Source organism: Euphorbia lathyris, chromosome 3, assembly GCF_963576675.1.
Source record: "Euphorbia lathyris chromosome 3, ddEupLath1.1, whole genome shotgun sequence".
NCBI classification, from domain to species: domain Eukaryota; kingdom Viridiplantae; phylum Streptophyta; class Magnoliopsida; order Malpighiales; family Euphorbiaceae; genus Euphorbia; species Euphorbia lathyris.
Window position 1 is genome coordinate 13,836,379 of NC_088912.1, and position 17,131 is coordinate 13,853,509.

At 35.2% G+C, this 17,131-nt stretch overlaps 1 protein-coding gene and 1 pseudogene across 1 annotated transcript; one reads left to right on the forward strand and one right to left on the reverse strand.

The window, feature by feature from the left end:
• Positions 1-2,066: 2,066 nt before the first annotated feature.
• LOC136223148 (histone H3.3-like) lies at positions 2,067-2,803 on the reverse strand (annotated as a pseudogene).
• A 9,655-nt stretch (positions 2,804-12,458) lies between these two features.
• LOC136222192 (histone H3.3-like) lies at positions 12,459-13,228 on the forward strand. Its single transcript, XM_066009724.1, has 4 exons — positions 12,459-12,573; positions 12,705-12,790; positions 12,878-12,968; positions 13,058-13,228. Exons 1-4 carry the CDS (start codon positions 12,502-12,504, stop codon positions 13,226-13,228), a joined length of 420 nt encoding a protein of 139 aa, XP_065865796.1. The 5' UTR covers positions 12,459-12,501.
• Positions 13,229-17,131: the final 3,903 nt, after the last annotated feature.

Sequence of the window (17,131 nt, forward strand, 5' to 3'; positions counted from 1 at the left end):
CGTCTATTATGTAATGTTAATCATCCGGATATTTTATGTATTGCAGAACAAATGGTTCAGTTTGATAAGATTCATCACTGTTTCTCGCTTTCGCTCAATCTACAATTAGTTGCTCAAATAATTGTGGCTCTTTATGGTTGCTCACCAAAATCGGCATTCCTTCAATGTCTCTGCTGCTCAGTTCCCAGGATCAGCACACCACGGTCAGTTACACATCTCATGGTAATGACTTTCTTTTGTCCTTTGTCTATGGTAGCACCTCGGCTATAACCCGATGGGAGCTTTGGTCTTCGCTATTGAATTTTACCACTGATAATAAATGGTTAGTGTTGGGAGATTTTAATGTCATTACTGGTTCACATGAGAAAATAGGGAGATGCCCCTCTAGGAGTTTCTGCCTAGATTTTAGAAATTTCATAGATAATGGTGGCCTTGTTGAGGTTAACACCACGGGTAATCAGTTTACATGGACTAATGGTCGTCAAGGCGCTGATCATGTTGAATGTCGTCTTGACAGGGCATTAGTCAATGAGAATTTTATGGATTCTTGGGATCCCATCACAGGTTCTGCCCTTGCCCGGCACATATCTGATCATTATCCCCTGATTATCAGTTGCACCTCGGGAGTCACCAGCAGGGCTCGATTCAGGTTCCTCACCATGTGGTTGACTCATAATTCAATCCGAAAGGTAATTTATGAGCATTGGTCCCATTCTCATTTATCCTTGCCGCTCGCCCAGCTTCTTATACACAAATTAAAATCGTTGCGCCAAATTTTAAGGGGCTGGAACCGAAATGTCTTTGGGAGGGTGTTTGACAACATTGCTGAAGCTAAAACTAGACTTGCTAATATACAACTTGACATTTCTGACCTGGGAATGAATCTAGATAGAAATTGTCGACATAATCAGGCGCAAGAGGAACTAGACTTGTAACTTCACAGACAGGAACTCCTTTTTAAGGATCAAAGCCGTGTTAAATGGCTGAAGGCGGGGGACCGTAATTCCTCTTTCTTCCATTGTTGCGCAAAACTGAGGAAGATCCAATCAACTCTCGATGCTCTTACAATTGAGGGGGTGCGTACCACTGGCGAGAATACAATGGCACACTATGTTGTTGATTATTATTCAGCTCTATTCACCGGTAAAAACAATCCTGTCGATTTGAGTCCAATTGGTGAAGTGATCCCCAACCTTGTCACAGAAACGGACAATGACTCCCTCACTAAGCGCCCTTCTGCTATAGAAATTAAAGCCGTCGTTTTTAGCCTAAATGGTGACAGCACGCTGGGTCCATATGGCTTTGGCGGCCTTTTCTACCACGAGTTCTGGGATATCATTGGCCAGGATGTCTGCAGCATGGTTACTAGTTTCTTCAACTCGGGCTACGTCCTCCCTGGTATGAACTCCAATCTAATGGCTCTTATTCCAAAGTTGAACAAAGCAACTGTTATTTCTCAATTCCGACGTATTGTGATGGGTAATTTCAGCTGCAAAATTATTTCTAAGATTCTGGCTGACAGGTTATTGATGCGAAAATAGTGTTTGTAAATCAATTCAGATTTGTTCAAGGTAGGAACATTCACTAATGGATAGCTGCTGCGTCTGAGGGGTTCAATATGCTTGCGAAAAAATGTTATGGGGAACATGGCCCTTAAGATTGACATTAAAAAGGCATTTGATACACTGGATTGGAATTTTCTACTAGCAGTAATGGAAGCTTTTGGTTTCTCTTTAGCTTTTCGGGATTGGATTCTGAATCTTCTATCGTCAGCTAAAATCTCAGTTCTCCTAGGAGGTAATCTAAAAGGTTATTTTGGCTGTCCGCTATCTCCAATCTTATTTGGAATTGTAGAAGATTTTTTTACTAGGTGGATTTCCAAACTAGAAAGAGAAGGTAGGTTCACTCCTATGAATTATGGTCATAGCATGAACTTTCCTTCACACCTCCTGTATGCAGATGATATGCTAACTTTTATACAACACAAACACAAATTCTAAAAAACATAAAACCAATCGCCTAAACTATCTCTGCTGCTTAACCAAAACACCAAACACAAAGAAAACCTAGAGACGTTCACTACGGATCCGCCTAGCAAGTTGGACGTCCTTAGGCATTATTGTTACCCGCTTCGCATGAATAGCGCAAAGATTAGTATCCTCAAACACACCAACCAAGTAAGCCTCCGCAGCCTCCTGAAGGCAAGCACTGCATGGCACTGGAACCTCAAATCATTCTGCCATAAATCAACAAAAATATTCATCACCAACAGGTTTCCTTTCCCCCAATTTATTAACAATTCATAACAAAAATTGGATTATTGACTTTGTAATGTTGAGCAATTTCACGAACAAGCCTCTCAAATGGCATTTTACGGATCAAAAGATCAGTGCTCTTTTGATACTTTCTGATTTCTCTGGTAAATTCATCAAACAAAAAGATTCCATGAGATCGGTATAATTACAACAAAAGAATAGAATTGAAGTTACAGGGATAGCATACCGGAGAGCCACAATTCCAGGACGGTATCGATGTGGTCTCTTGAGTCGTCCTCTAATAGTAGTTGGAGGAGCCGATAACCTAGCAACCTGTATGAAATTGATAAATAGAGAAGTATACATGTATTGAAACATAAATCCTAAACTCAGCCAAAAAAAAGGCAATTAAACGGATCTCTAAACAAAGCATTTCCATTCCTAACTCCAATTAAGCATCTATCTAACACATACCTTTGCTGCGAGTTGCTTCCTGGGAGCCTCTTTCTACCGGTGCATTTACGAGCAGTTTGCTTAGTACGAGCCATTTCACTTTCAAAATAAGAAGAGAACGAACAGAGACTGCGATTTCTGAAGTTGCGATATCAAAGGAATTACAAAAATGGAAAAGTAAAATGAGGGGCTTTATATAGGGAGAGAGACGATAGAGGAACGTTGTAGGTCGGTTGAAAGTGGAGCACCAAAATCCCAGATAACTGAAAATGTAACTTCTCCATCCTTGTCATGGTAATCTGATTGGTTGATTTTTTAACTACGAATCGCCAGCATGGACGACTTGTTAGCAAATCAACGAGTAGGTGACTGATTATTTTTTTTTAATTCGCATCCAAATGCTCGTCTTGTGTTCTGAGACTGTCCGGATTAGCCAATCGGATCTCTCGAACCAGGAACTAGACAGACTTCCAATCCAAATCTATTGAATTCTTGAAAATGCAAAATCCAACAAAAATTGGGACTAATCCATGATCTAAAGGTCCAACCGGACCAGAATTGACTCCGGTTTTTTAATATTTTTTCTTTTGTAAAAAATTAATTTATTTGACTATAATATTTGAAATAAGATAAAATAGTAGGGGTACAATACTCATTTGGCTCCTCAAAACTAAGGTTTCTATATCAATTAAGATATTAAACTATCAAAATCATCAATCCGGTCTAAATTATGAATTGAGTCTCTATTTTAAACAAAAATCATCAACTGAGGCCTTATCGAAACTCATTCGATTGAATAGTTTCACACTCTCTTTCTCAAACTCATGTTTGGACCAATACAGAGATTATTACAATCTATATCAAATAGTCTCAATTTCTGATTTTAGTATAGGACAGAGATTCAATTGATGATTTTTGTTTAGTTAGATTGATGATTTTAATAGTTTAGAGTTCTAATGGACTCAACTTCTTTAGCCTAACCAAATAGTTTAGAGAATCTCTAATGCATGACATAGGAAGATTCTATAATTTTTCATTTAAAAAAAACAACTTCAACCATTAGATTTAGAAAAAGTTGGTATCCATTTTTTGGACATTATCCATACTGTTTTTTAGGCTCTATCTCTACTACTTTGTGTGTGAATTTTATCTTTAGACTTTTTTTATTATTCACTTTAGAATTTTATCGCCGAATACTCGGTCTGTCACAGCACGGAACCCGCAGTTACAATCGCCTATGACGTCGAGATATGATTCAATATAGGGCTTAATTATTTCAACGATTTTTGTCTGAATTTGTTTAATCTGAAATATCAACTGCAGTCTCATTGGTACCTGTAATAATATAATTTTAGACTTAATAAACATTCAATGTTGTAAGAATAATAGTAAAAATACTACCAGAAATAATACTAAACATAAATAATCAATAAACAATAAGTGGATGGAAACAATAAAGGAACACAAACATAAAAGAAACATTAACCTATTAAAAGAAGTGGGTGGAAACAATAAAAGAACACAACTATCTTGAAGTAAGCAATGATTCTATCCAAACATGAGTATGTAAATTAAAAATAATAGTAAATATTATAAGTTGAGCGGATATTCTAGGCAGATGATGAAGAGCTATGCCCACGACTCCGAGATGAACTAGAAGACTAAGCACATCCACGACCACTGTCATGGTACTCACATGCACTCCACAAACATTGGGTTGATAAACTCCCATTCGGTCGTCCTCACACATCATTTTTTATTTCCAGTTCACAATATTTAGCTTGGTACGGATGAAGTTGATTGTGAATAGATTGAGAAATATTGTGCATAAAAGTTGGGTCACTTTTATCGACCTCCTCAATAAGAGAGTGAAAGTATTCCCGATCCTTAGTCCCATCAACATACCCGACATTGTCAGTAGTGGCAGAATAACCAATGACCAGTGTCTTCCAAAATGTGTGTATCCTGGAAATACTAACTCGGGTACGTGATATTTCCCCTCGGCTCAACTCTCATGCACAAGTGGTCTGATAAGAGGTTCTCAACTTTTGACCACAACGTTAATCCACTTTATGACTGAACGTTTTCATACGCACTATTCAGCACTGATCAACTCCATATAGTAGTGGGACACTTTGCATGTTAGGTAGTTTAATGGAAATCCGGTGTGCAATACAGGTTTACGCTGTCTTGAAGACTTAAGATTACCCCTGATACGAATAAAAATGTAGTAACAGTCAAAAATATATATTAATAAATACAAATATAATAATAACAGTAACAAAATGGAATAAAGGTATACCTTATCTTGATTACTTGCAATTCAATTTTGTTGTGAACTTTCGTCTAAACAGTATTAAGGGCTCCATTGGAGGAATTCAACCATCTCTTTAAAGAAGAGATTTAAGGTTCATTTTTTCGGTTACGTGTAGGGAAGAGATGTGATCTCACCCTACCCCGTCCGACTATTGTGATATCATGTATTTGCTATTTGTTTTGCTTTGAATTATCAATATAAACCAGGCACTCATGGAAAAAAATTGAGCCATAGATTAGTATTAACAATTACCACAAAACAATGTAATACATTGCCAACAAATATTGTCTCTGAACCATTAGTACAAAACTCAGGATAAACTGGAATGAATTGCTGCACATCAATAAAGGAAAGAAGTTACTCTTCACAATTACAACACTCCATAATCAAAACCTTTTGAGTATGTTATTGCCGATCAAAAAGGAACCTCTACATACAAAATCCATTAATTGAAAATCATAAGAGGGACAAAGCATATGGATCAATGGAGAGAAAATTTGAACCAAGAATTGAGGAGAGTGAGACATGCTTCCACACAGTGAAATCTAAGACAATAGAAAGGTAAAAATATGTTGAAGGAGGAACAAAAGAAGAAAATAACAGTGTTAAAAGCATATGAAGTTTGTAGCAACGAGTCTGAGAACGGTCCCTAGATGGTGGACCAGAGATCCTTATACCAATAATCTACTGCTAGTATAAGGTGAATTCGAGGCTCAAGCAGAGGCGGCAGCAAAGGCGGAGGCAGAGCCAAGGCGGAGGCGGAGGTGGAAACTTTGCCTCCATAAATTTTGGAAATAATAATAATGAGCGGAATTTTGTTTAAGTTACTGAAAAATGCAATATTTGATCACTAAAGGTATTCCGATCATTAAAATTATAAAAACTAATGCTTTTAATGATGGCTTATTGTACACTCATTTACTACTTGTTTTTCTTGTAGTGTTTCTTGAGTATAATTCGAATGATTGCTAATTTAATTGCGATAAGGGAAGAGCACCTTAGCGTATTCCGAAAAAAGAGATTCGTGTCTATTATCTTAGTCATAATATTCAAAACGAGCTAATACTTTTGTTAGCGAGTGAGATTAAGAGCAAAATTCTTTCTATTGTTAAAGAATCAAAATATTTTTCAGTTATGCTTGATTGTACTCGTGATATTAGTCACGAAGAACAAATGAGTGTTATACTGGGATGTGTTAATGTTTCCACGACTCCAATAACAGTAGAAGAGTTTTTTTATTGGATTTTTGAAAGTCATTGAAACAACAAGGGATGCACTTTTCCTTGAACTTAAAGATGTTATTGGAAATCTGAAACTTTTTAGTGATATGCGAGGACAAGGCTATGACAATGGTTCTAATATAAAGGGACAATACAAAGGTGTAAGTAGTAGGGTACTAAAAGAGTATCCTAGAGCATTTTACTCTACATGGGGTTGCCATTCTCTTAATCTTGCATTCTCTTAATCTTGCACTTTTTGATATGGCCATGAGTTCTGTTCAAGCTAAATCATTTTTGGATTGATAGAAAGGATTTATAAATTATTCTCAGGTTGAACAAAGCAATGGAAGGTACTTAAATCTTATGTGAAAGATCAGAATAGCAAAGGGCTTACATTAAATCCATTGTAGAACATTGGAGGAAATAAGATTTCAAGATCCTCATATAAGAAATGCATTACTTTATTTAGTAGACATGGTGCTGAAGCAACTACAAGTGATGTAAGTTCTTTAGCAAATTATGAACTTTAAAATATGATTTTCTTGTTGGCATGGTTATTTGGTTCGAAATTCTACAGAAAGCGAATAAAGTTAGCAAGAATCTCCAAAGTAAGGATATGAATATTAAGGCATGTATTAATCTCATGCAAGGTCTCATTCTTTTTTTCGAAGAGTACATAAATAGTGGATTTGAACTTGCAAAATGTGAAGCTAAGAAGATTACGTTAGAAATGGAAGTTGAATCCACTTTTCTTGAAACTCGTGTTGGTCTTAAAAACGTTTTTTGATGAGAATACAAGAGATGAAACAATCCAAGTTGCTTAAGAATCTTTTCGAGTCGATTACTTTTTAAATATAATTAATAATTCTCTTTCTTCGCTAAATACAAGATTTTAGTAATTCAAAAAATATGAAGATGTTTTTGGGTTGTTATTTAACTTGAGCAACTTGAAAGCTACAGAGGATGAGAGAATGAAGAATGTTTGTTCTACACTTGAGATTTTTTTTGAAATATGGAAATGATTTAGATATTGATGGACTTGAATTATTTTGAGAATTGCAATTGAAGTGTTAAGGTACATCAAGAATTTGCATCTTGCTTTTTCTAATACCTAGGGTTGCTTACGGTATTACATTGACTATACTAGTTACAGTAGCTACTGCCGAAAGAAGTTTCTTCAAGCTAAAGTTAATAAAGAATTATCTTCAATCAACTATGTCGTATGAGAGATTGAATGAAATTAGATTACTGAAATTAAGAACAACAATCTCACAATAGGAAATAATGCTAGCCTTTGATTAATCCCTTAATCGATAGGGGAAATTAGCTACGCGTAGTCATGAATCGACTATGATAGCTTACAAAGACAAAAATGGTGAATGTAAAGGAAAAATGGAAAATGATGCTAAAGCTAACAAAAACCCTATCAAGGAAATAAAATTGTCTATTAAAAAAAGTATCCCCCAAAGACAATAAAGGAATTCCTTTATAGTGTTGATCACAAAATCCTCAATCTTCTGAGTTCCTTCCTTGATTTCAGGGCCTAGTAAACTTGTCATTTTGGGTGCTTATCACCTCCCTATATGGTCAATCAAGTTCCAGTTGCGGAAGTGATCCCTTCTCTGGTATCAAGTGAAGATAACGACAAATTAATCATCAGACCGACTGTAGCAGAAATTATAGTGGCAGTGTTCAGTATGAATAAAGACAGTGCACCGGGACCTGATGGGTTTGGGGGAGTTTTTTACCATAATTTTTGGGAAATCATCGGTAAAGACGTCTGTAACATGGTACTCAGTTTCTTTGACAGTGGCTGTATTTTTCCGAGACAAAAGTAAAACTTCATGGCTTTGATTCCTAAATCGGCTGAGGCAAACATAATTGAAAACTACAGACCTATTGTTATAGGAAACTACAGTTACAAAATCATGGCAAAAATTCTATCTGACCAACTGGCGTTAGTGGCGGCTAAGATTGTCTCACAGAATCAATTCCGGTTTATAAAGAACAGGAGCATTCATCACTGCATCGCCACTGCTTCTGAATGAATTAACATGCTAGACAAACACTGCTTCGAGGGAAACATGGCCTTGAAAATCAATATCAAGAAAAGAGTTTTAATTCATCTTCGGGATTACGGTCGACTTTAGCGGCTCATTCAATCACCTTTTTTGATCGGTTTTTAATGTTGCAGTTTGGTAGACTTGTGTCTGATCTTTGGAAGTTGGCTATAACCTCATGTTGTTGGCTCATCTGGTCTTTTTGCAATGCGGCTATGTTAAAAATGAACGAGAGTGGAGTTTCTGCATTAAAAGCTCGCGTGGTCAAGACCCTGCTGATATGTGGACACTCAGCTTATTAATAATCCCACTTCGTCCGCCTCTTGCCCTAAACATTACTATGGTGCGATGGATCCCCCCGCCCCAGGGCTGGACTAAGGTAAATACAGATGGATCAGCTCTCGGTGCCCCTAGGGTCGCGGGTGCGGGCGGGATTTTCCGGAACGCAAGGGGATTCTCGAAGGATGTTTTGCCTTTTCAATTCAGGAGACTCACATATATTTAGCAAAATTAAAAGCAGTGATGTTTGCGGTTGATACCGCTTGGGAACGAGAGTGGTCGACTCTTTGGATCGAATCAGACTCGGCCTACGTTGTCGACTTAATTCGCCGCAAATCAAGGGCAGTCCCATGGACGGTCAGACAAGAGTGGATGAAATGCCTATCCCAATGTGCCTTAATGGAGGTTGTCGCTACCCACATCTACCGGGAAGGCAACCGTGCAGTAGTCGCCTTAGCGAATTTTGGAACAACCTGTACCGGGATTCGTTGGTGGAGTTCAGCTCCTGCGTTTTGTGACTCATACATTTTTTATGACTTATGTAATCTTGCACATTTACGTTTTAGATAACTCTCCCTCTAGCTTGTAATTCTATTTTTTGTTCTTTAATATATTCGGGTAGTTGCCTTAACCGAGGAAGGGGTTGCCAACCTTGTTGGGATGTCTGAATCCGGCCCTAGGTAGCTACTCTACTTTCATTAAAAAAAACTACATTCTTAAGATTATCCATTAAATCTTCATCGATAATGTTCACATTATTCAAATTCTCATCATTAACTACTATATTCTCAAGCAAAACTTCATCAACATGTGAGGGGTTTAAATTTTCATCATCAATAGATATGTTATCGATAAAATTTTCATCAATTGTGGCATTCTCTACTAAATTTGGCAATATATTAGTAGGTTTCACATACATATTCATGGATTTCATTATAGATTGAGTGAGTTTATCTTGTCTTTCTTTTTTCTTTCTCTTCGAACTTCCAAATTCAAATTTTCTTTTACCCACCATTATATTAACAAAACTTACAAAACAATGATAATTATGATAATAAAAACATGGAATATCAATAGTAATGACTCCACGTAACAACAAGTTCAGATAGCTTATGCGATTACAAAGGATGAGACCGAGTCGAGCTATCGTTGGGTCATGGAGAGGTTGAGAAATTTTATCGGATTTGATGTGAACCCGACAGTTATTTTGACTGATAGAGAGTTGGGGTTGATGAGGTCTGTTAAAGAGGTTTTTCTAGATTCTGCACACTTGTTATGTACTTGGCATATAAACAAGGATGTAGAAAATAAGGTCTACAAACTCATGGGCGAAGACATGATATTTGCAATGCAATTCAAGAATGGAAGATGGAAAGAAAATAATACAATCCCTAGCAGTAGATGAATTGGAGTTTTATGTGGCAAAGATGAAGTATTCAATGAGAATGTTAGGTCATGTGATAGCTTATGTTGAGAAGTTCGTTGTTGCATGGACAAAAAATTTCCTACATTTTGGCAACACAACTACATGTAGAGTGGAGAGTGAACACTCTTCTTTAAAGAAATGGTTGAATTCCTCCACTAGAGCCCTCAATAGAGTTTGGATGAAAGTTCACAACGAAATTGAATTGCAAGTAATCAAGATCAGGTATACGTACCTTTATTCCATTTTGTTACTGTTATTATTATATTTGCATTTATTAATATATATTTTAACTGTTACTATATTTTTATTCATATCAGTGGTAATCTTAAGTCTTCAAGACAGTGTAAACCTGTATTGCACACCAGATTTCCACTCAACTACCTGACATGCAAAGTGTCCCACTACTGTATAGAGTTGATCAGTGATGAATAGTGCATATGAAAAAGTTCATTTATGAAGTGGATGAACGTTGTGGTCACAAGTTGAGAACCTCTTATCAGATCTCTTGTGCATACGAGTTGAGCCGAGCGAAAATATCACGTACCCCGGTTAGTATTTCCAGGATACACACATTTTGGAAGACACTTGTCATTGGTTATTCTGCCACTACTGACACTGTCGGGTATGTTGATGGGACTTAAGATCGGGAATACTTTCACTCTCTTCTTGAGGAGGTCGATAAAAGTGACCCAACTTTTATGCACAACATTTCTTAATTTATTCACGATCAACTTCATATGGACCAAGCTAAATATTGTGAATTGGAAGTCAAAACTGTTGTGTGAGGATGACCGAAGTGGAGCTTATCAACCCAACGTCTGCGGAGTGCGTGGGAGTACCGTGACAGTCTTTGTGGATGTGCTCGGTCTTCTAGTTCATCTCGGAGTCGTGGGTGTAGCTCTTCATCATCCGCCCCAGGATATTTACTATTATTTTTAATTTACATACTCATGTTTGGATAGAATCATTGCTTACTTCAAGATAGTTGTGTTCTTTTATTGTTTCCATCCACTTCTTTTAATAGGTTAATGTTTCTTTTATTTTTGTATTCCTTTATTGTTTCCATTCACTTCTTGTTTATTGATTATTTATTTTTAGTATTATTTCCGGTAATATTTTTACTATTATTTTTACAACATTGAATGTTTATTAAGTCTAAAATTATATTATTACAGGTACCGATGGGCCTGCAGTTGATATTTCAGATTAAACAAATTCAGATAAAATCGTTGAAATAATTAAGCCGTATATTGAAGCACATCTCAACGTCATAGACGATTGTAATTGCGGGTTCCGTGTTGTGACGCACCGAGTATTCAGTGATAAAATTCTAAAGTGAAAAATAAAAAAAGTCTAAAGATAAACTTCACACACAAAGTATAAGAGATAGAGCCCTAAAAAACAATGTGGATAATGTCCAAAAAATGGATACCAACTTTTCCTAACTCTAATGGTTGAAGATTGTTTCTTTAAATGAAAAATTATAAAATGTTCCTATGTCATGCATTAGAGATGCTCTAAACTTTTTGGTTAGGCTAAAGAAGTTGAGTCCATTAAAAATAGTTTCCTATTATTGACATTATATCTATTTGGCTATCTAAATTAAAGTTTTAAAATCAATTAGAACTCTAAACTATTAAAATCATCAATCTAACTAAACAAAAATCATCAATTGAATCTCCGTCCTATACTAAAATCAGAAATTAAGACTATTTGGTTTTGATTGCAATAATCTCTGTATTGGTCCAAAATAAGTTTGAAAAAGAGAGTGTGAAACTATTCAACCGAATGAGTTTCGATAAGACCTTAGTTAATGATTTTTGTTTAGAATAGGGACTCAATTGATAATTTTTGCTAAGTTCAGGGACCCGATTGATGATTTTGATAGTTTAATATCTTAATTAATAGAGAAACCTTAGTTTGAGGAGCCAAATGAGTATTGTACCCCTACTATTTTTATCTTATTTCAAATATTATAGTCAAATAAATTAATTTTTTACAAAAGAAAAAATATTAAAAAACCGGAGTCAATTCTAGTCCGGTTGAACATTTAGATCATGGATTAGTCACAATTTTTGTTGGATTTTGCATTTTCAAGAATCCAATAGATTTGGACTGGAAGTCTGTCTAGTTCCTCGTTCGAGAGATCCGATTGGCTAATCCGGACAGTCTCAGAACACAACACGATTTTGGATGCGAATTAAAAAAAAATCAGTCACCTACTCGCTGATTTGCCAACAAGTCGTCCATGCTAGCGATCTATAGTTAAAAAATCAACCAATCAGATTACCCTGACAAGGATGGAGAAGTTACATTTTCAGTTATCTGGGATTTTGGCGCCCCCACTTTCAACCGACCTACAACATTCCTCTATCGTCTCTCTCCCTATATAAAGCCCCCCATTTTACTTTTCCATTTTTGTAATTCCTTACTTTGTTTGATATTCAGAAATCGCAGTCTCTGTTCTTTCTCTTCTAATTTTGAAAGTGAAATGGCTCGTACTAAGCAAACTGCTCGTAAATGCACCGGTGGAAAGGCACCCAGGAAGCAACTAGCAGCAAAGGTATGTGTTAGATTAGATGCTTAATTGGAGTTAGGAATGGAACTGATTTATTTAGAGATCTGTTTAATTGCCTTTTTTTAGGGTTTATGTTTCAATACATGTATACTTCTCTATTTATCAATTTCATATAGGTTGCTAGGTTATCGGCTCCTCCAAGTACTATTGGAGGACGACTCAAGAGACCACATCGTTACCGTCCTGGAACAGTGGCTCTCCGGTATGCAGTCGCCGTAACTTCAATTATATTCTTCTGTTGTAATTAATCCCGATCTGATGGAATCTTTTTGTTTGATGAATTTATCAGAGAAATCAGAAAGTATCAAAAGAGCACTGATCTTTTGATCCGTAAAATTCCATTTCAGAGGCTTGTTCGTGAAATTGCTCAACATTACAAAGTCAGTAATCCAATTTTTGTTATGAATTGTTAAGAAATTGGGGGAAAGGAAACCTGTTGGTGATGAATATTTTTGTTGATTTATGGCAGAATGATTTGAGGTTCCAGAGCCATGCGGTGCTTGCACTTCAGGAGGCTGCGGAGGCTTACTTGGTTGGTGTGTTTGAGGATACTAATCTCTGCGCTATTCATGCGAAGCGGGTGACGATAATGCCTAAGGACGTCCAACTTGCTAGGCGGATCCGTAGTGAACGTCTTTAGATTTTCTTTGTGTTTGGTGTTTTGGTTAAGCAACAGAGATAGTTTGTTTTGTATAAAAGTTAAAATGTAATTTCTGCAAAATGTATATTGTTTGTGTTGTATAAAAGTTAAAATGTCATTTCTGCAAAATGTATATTATTTGTATTGTATAAAAGTTACAATGTAATTTTTAATTGATTTCCAACTTAATATAATTTTTTAATTTTGTTTTGTCCAATTTTCACGTATATGCAATCGAAATGTCAAGATTCATCATGCCAACTTATGATCATTAAAGGTAAAATTCCAATTTGTGATCATTAAGGGTAAAATTGTTCTTAATTACCAATGTTATAACCAATATGATTAAGTTTTGGACGTATTTAGTCAAATTGGGTGATGGAGGAGGAATAAACTAGAAAGAATGTCAATAACGGACTATTGTGATGAGATGGATAAAGAATTTTGAACTTAGAAAATAATTTGAAATTAAAGCAAAATTTGTTATTTCATTTTATTACACTTGAATATATTATTAGTAAGTCAACTAGTACAAAAGCGCGCGTGATATATAATGTCGATGAATTATTTTTGAGATTAATAGTTCAATATATTATAATCATAAATTTTCTTATATTTTAAAGAATAAAATTTAGATTGTTGATTTTCTTTAAATAACCATTAAACTTATTATACACATACATTATCATGCATTGTTATTGTATAATTATATAATAGAAATATTTATAGTTTTTTTAATATATACTTTGTAAATCAACTTTCGATTTTTTATTGGATAAACCATAATAATTAAATTTAGCACTTTAAAAAGTCTTTTTTTTTTTGAGAAATGCTTGTAATTTTACTAATAAAACCTCACATCATTACAGACTAAAGTAAATACAATATCCACAAAGGGATAGAAATGACTACAAAGAGCAAAAAGAGGCCATAAAAGGCACAAAAAACACAAAACAACAATATATTTCTCGTTAATCCAAATCTGTAGAAAGACATCTGCAATCCAAACTTCATCCTTTAGACCATTCCGAACATTCGGATCTGAGTCCTTTTTTTGTTGCAACCACGTAGATTTATTGATCTACGGACAAGATAAACCATTTCCGCTCTTGCTAAATCCGAAAAAAGCATAAACGACAGAATAATAGAGAGCAGATACAATCAGACGGATGAAGAGTTCCGATGAAATATAAGAACACAAACCAAAAAGTCAATTAAAAAAACACTTTAAGAAGAAAGATATGAAAAAGAATTAATAGTGTTAATTTTACTTCAAATTAGAAAAATGTATATATAATTATAATTTCTTTTATAATTCTTAGTTTTTTTACTTAAGGTATTTTTTTTTTTTTTTGATCAACAACAAAAGGCTTGTATTAATAGGAACCGAAAGTACCATCATTCATAATACAAGGCAAAACACAAACAGGAAAATCTTTCAATAAGAATTTCCAAATGATTAAGACAACGAGCCCAAGCCGCTAATTTATATGCAACCGTATTCGCTTGTCGCCTTTCAAACACAAATTCAATAGATCCAAAATCACAGGTCGTCTCAAGCACATCACCAACAATAACCCCCAACCAATTTGTCAATTTTTGTGGGAATTTTAGCAGTTGTATTGCCCAAGACGAATCAGATGCAACGATGATTGTTCGATATCCACAGTCACGAGCAATTCTTAAAGAAAAGAGAATTGCTAATAGTTCTGCGTGTAAAGCCGACAACGAAAAACCAATTGGACCACCTCCAATTGAGTTACCATCAGCGGCACCTAAACATAATCAACTTGGCTATCTTGACCCTGTTCCAAATCAGCACGATCAGTTGCTCCATTAACATCTTCCCGCATCCGCTCCGAGCGCTGCTGATAGGCACCTGACGAAAAAAAACATTATTCTCGTGCAGACTTCGTTGTGCAGCGAAATTGTATTCCCTTTCAAAATTGAGCTGCTCCAACTCTCCATAATAAATAGTATTAATATTGCCAACACATCCATTAGGCAAAGAGATAGCACCATTATTATAATAACTTTGCTCCTCATTATCTCCCACATCATCAATTTCTAAATTGTAAATATGTTTTTTTTGTAAGTAAATGTGCTATTTCTAAAAACTCTTATGGAAGATTTCCTTCAAATATCACTAACATGACATGGAACATCTTATAGCTAAATATAAACATTAAAATGTAATTTTTTTATTTTTATTATTAAAAAATTATAGATAATATAATAAAAAATATTCTTATCTCTTAACTCTTAATTTAAATTTTAAATTCTATTGATTTCTTCACATGGTATCAAAACATCTTAGGCCGAACAGTTTAACCGTTTGGTTCAAAAGATAATTATAAAACTATTTTTAAGTCTTAACTATCAGCTTAAATTTTTGAGATAAGGTGTTAAATCACAAATTGTACTTCTAACGTCTAAAATCGTGTAATTTTACTCCTAACAATCGTAAGTTGGCTAATTAAAAAAAATCATCAAATTGTATTCTCATGTCACGAATCTGGTCATCCACCCTTCAGATGTGTGAATTTTATCATGCGTTGGTAGTAGGTCACAAACACATGAATAAATGTGAAAAAAAATAATTATACGGTATTTCGTCAAAGCAAAATAGAAATCTGCTTGGTTCCGTCTAGCAAATCGCAGAAATGTCTTAAACACAAGGGAATTAAGCACAATTAACATGTTTTAATTTCCAAATGACACATCCTTTCATCCGAATAGAGGCGACTCTTCACCAACGGATACGTCTCTTCAACACACATCTTGAACAATTATAAATAGAGGAGAAATTCAGAATTCAGTGTTGGTTGTTGTAGTTCAGAATTTTGTTAGATATAAACTTGTTATACGAGTTACAAATAGTTATAGATACAATATACAGATTTTATAGTCTACATTAGAGTTTTCTTCGAAGTCGAGTTTATACTCTGTAGTGGCCGAAATTCGAGGATTCAACGAGAGGAACCAGTATTGGGATGACCTACGGTCTGACAAACCTACGAAGTTGAGTAAAGGATTGACAAACCGAAACTCAATGTAGTCAAAAGCCAATCAAACTTCTTATTCTATGTACTTGTGATGTTTCAATTCAAACTAATAAATATCTTTTTAATACAATTCCATTTTGACTATTGTTTTATATAACGTTGGATCTGACGACATTCTTTAAGTAAATCTAATTGGTGTTTACGTACAAAAATATTTAGAAAGACATTTAGTAATTGTTCATGCGAACTTTATTGAACACTTAAGCAAATTCTGATTTACATTTGGTCGTTGCCGTAATTAGAATATTCCGAATTTCATTAAGGTTTTCAGTCTTAGGCTGAAGGGTATAGATTGCTCTGTTCCATCTCATACTATACTCGAACCACAAGAAGAATTTGGTTACATTGTTGTGATGATGATAACCATCTCATGTTCTCGGTTTCCATTGTGCTCAAATTAACTAGGTTGTAGTACGTAGTTTTCTGCCCGCAAACCAACATAAACAAAAAAACTTTTGGTTGATGAATGCTAACCATAATATAAAATTTTAGTAATAGAAAGTGGAATTGACTGAGTTTGTCAATGGGTAGTGATAACTTGGGGAAAAATCCTTGATCGGAGCACTTCCTTGTGAGGCGTCGTTGGGATCGGCCGGGGACACTCCGATGCCAAAGTCAGTAATATTTCTGAGAATAAACTGTAAGCACAAAAGTAGAGAATCAGTAAGTGTAACTTTGATCCTAGGAAGCTGGGGTATTTATATAGGTTTCTGTAACCTTCAGCATTAATGGGGAAGCAGGTGAAGAGTTGTGCCATTACTCATCTTTGATTGCTATCAATTCTCCATTAATCACAGCATTTATCATTAAAACCCTCAGAGTTGAGGTATTCGAATAG

Coding starts and splice junctions, on each gene's coding strand:
- LOC136222192 (XM_066009724.1), top strand. CDS start 12,502: ATGGCTCGTACTAAGCAAACTGCTCGTAAATGCACCGGTGGAAAGGCA. Junction 12,574..12,704: donor GGAAGCAACTAGCAGCAAAG/GTATGTGTTAGA, acceptor AATTTCATATAG/GTTGCTAGGTTATCGGCTCC. Junction 12,969..13,057: donor AAATTGCTCAACATTACAAA/GTCAGTAATCCA, acceptor GATTTATGGCAG/AATGATTTGAGGTTCCAGAG.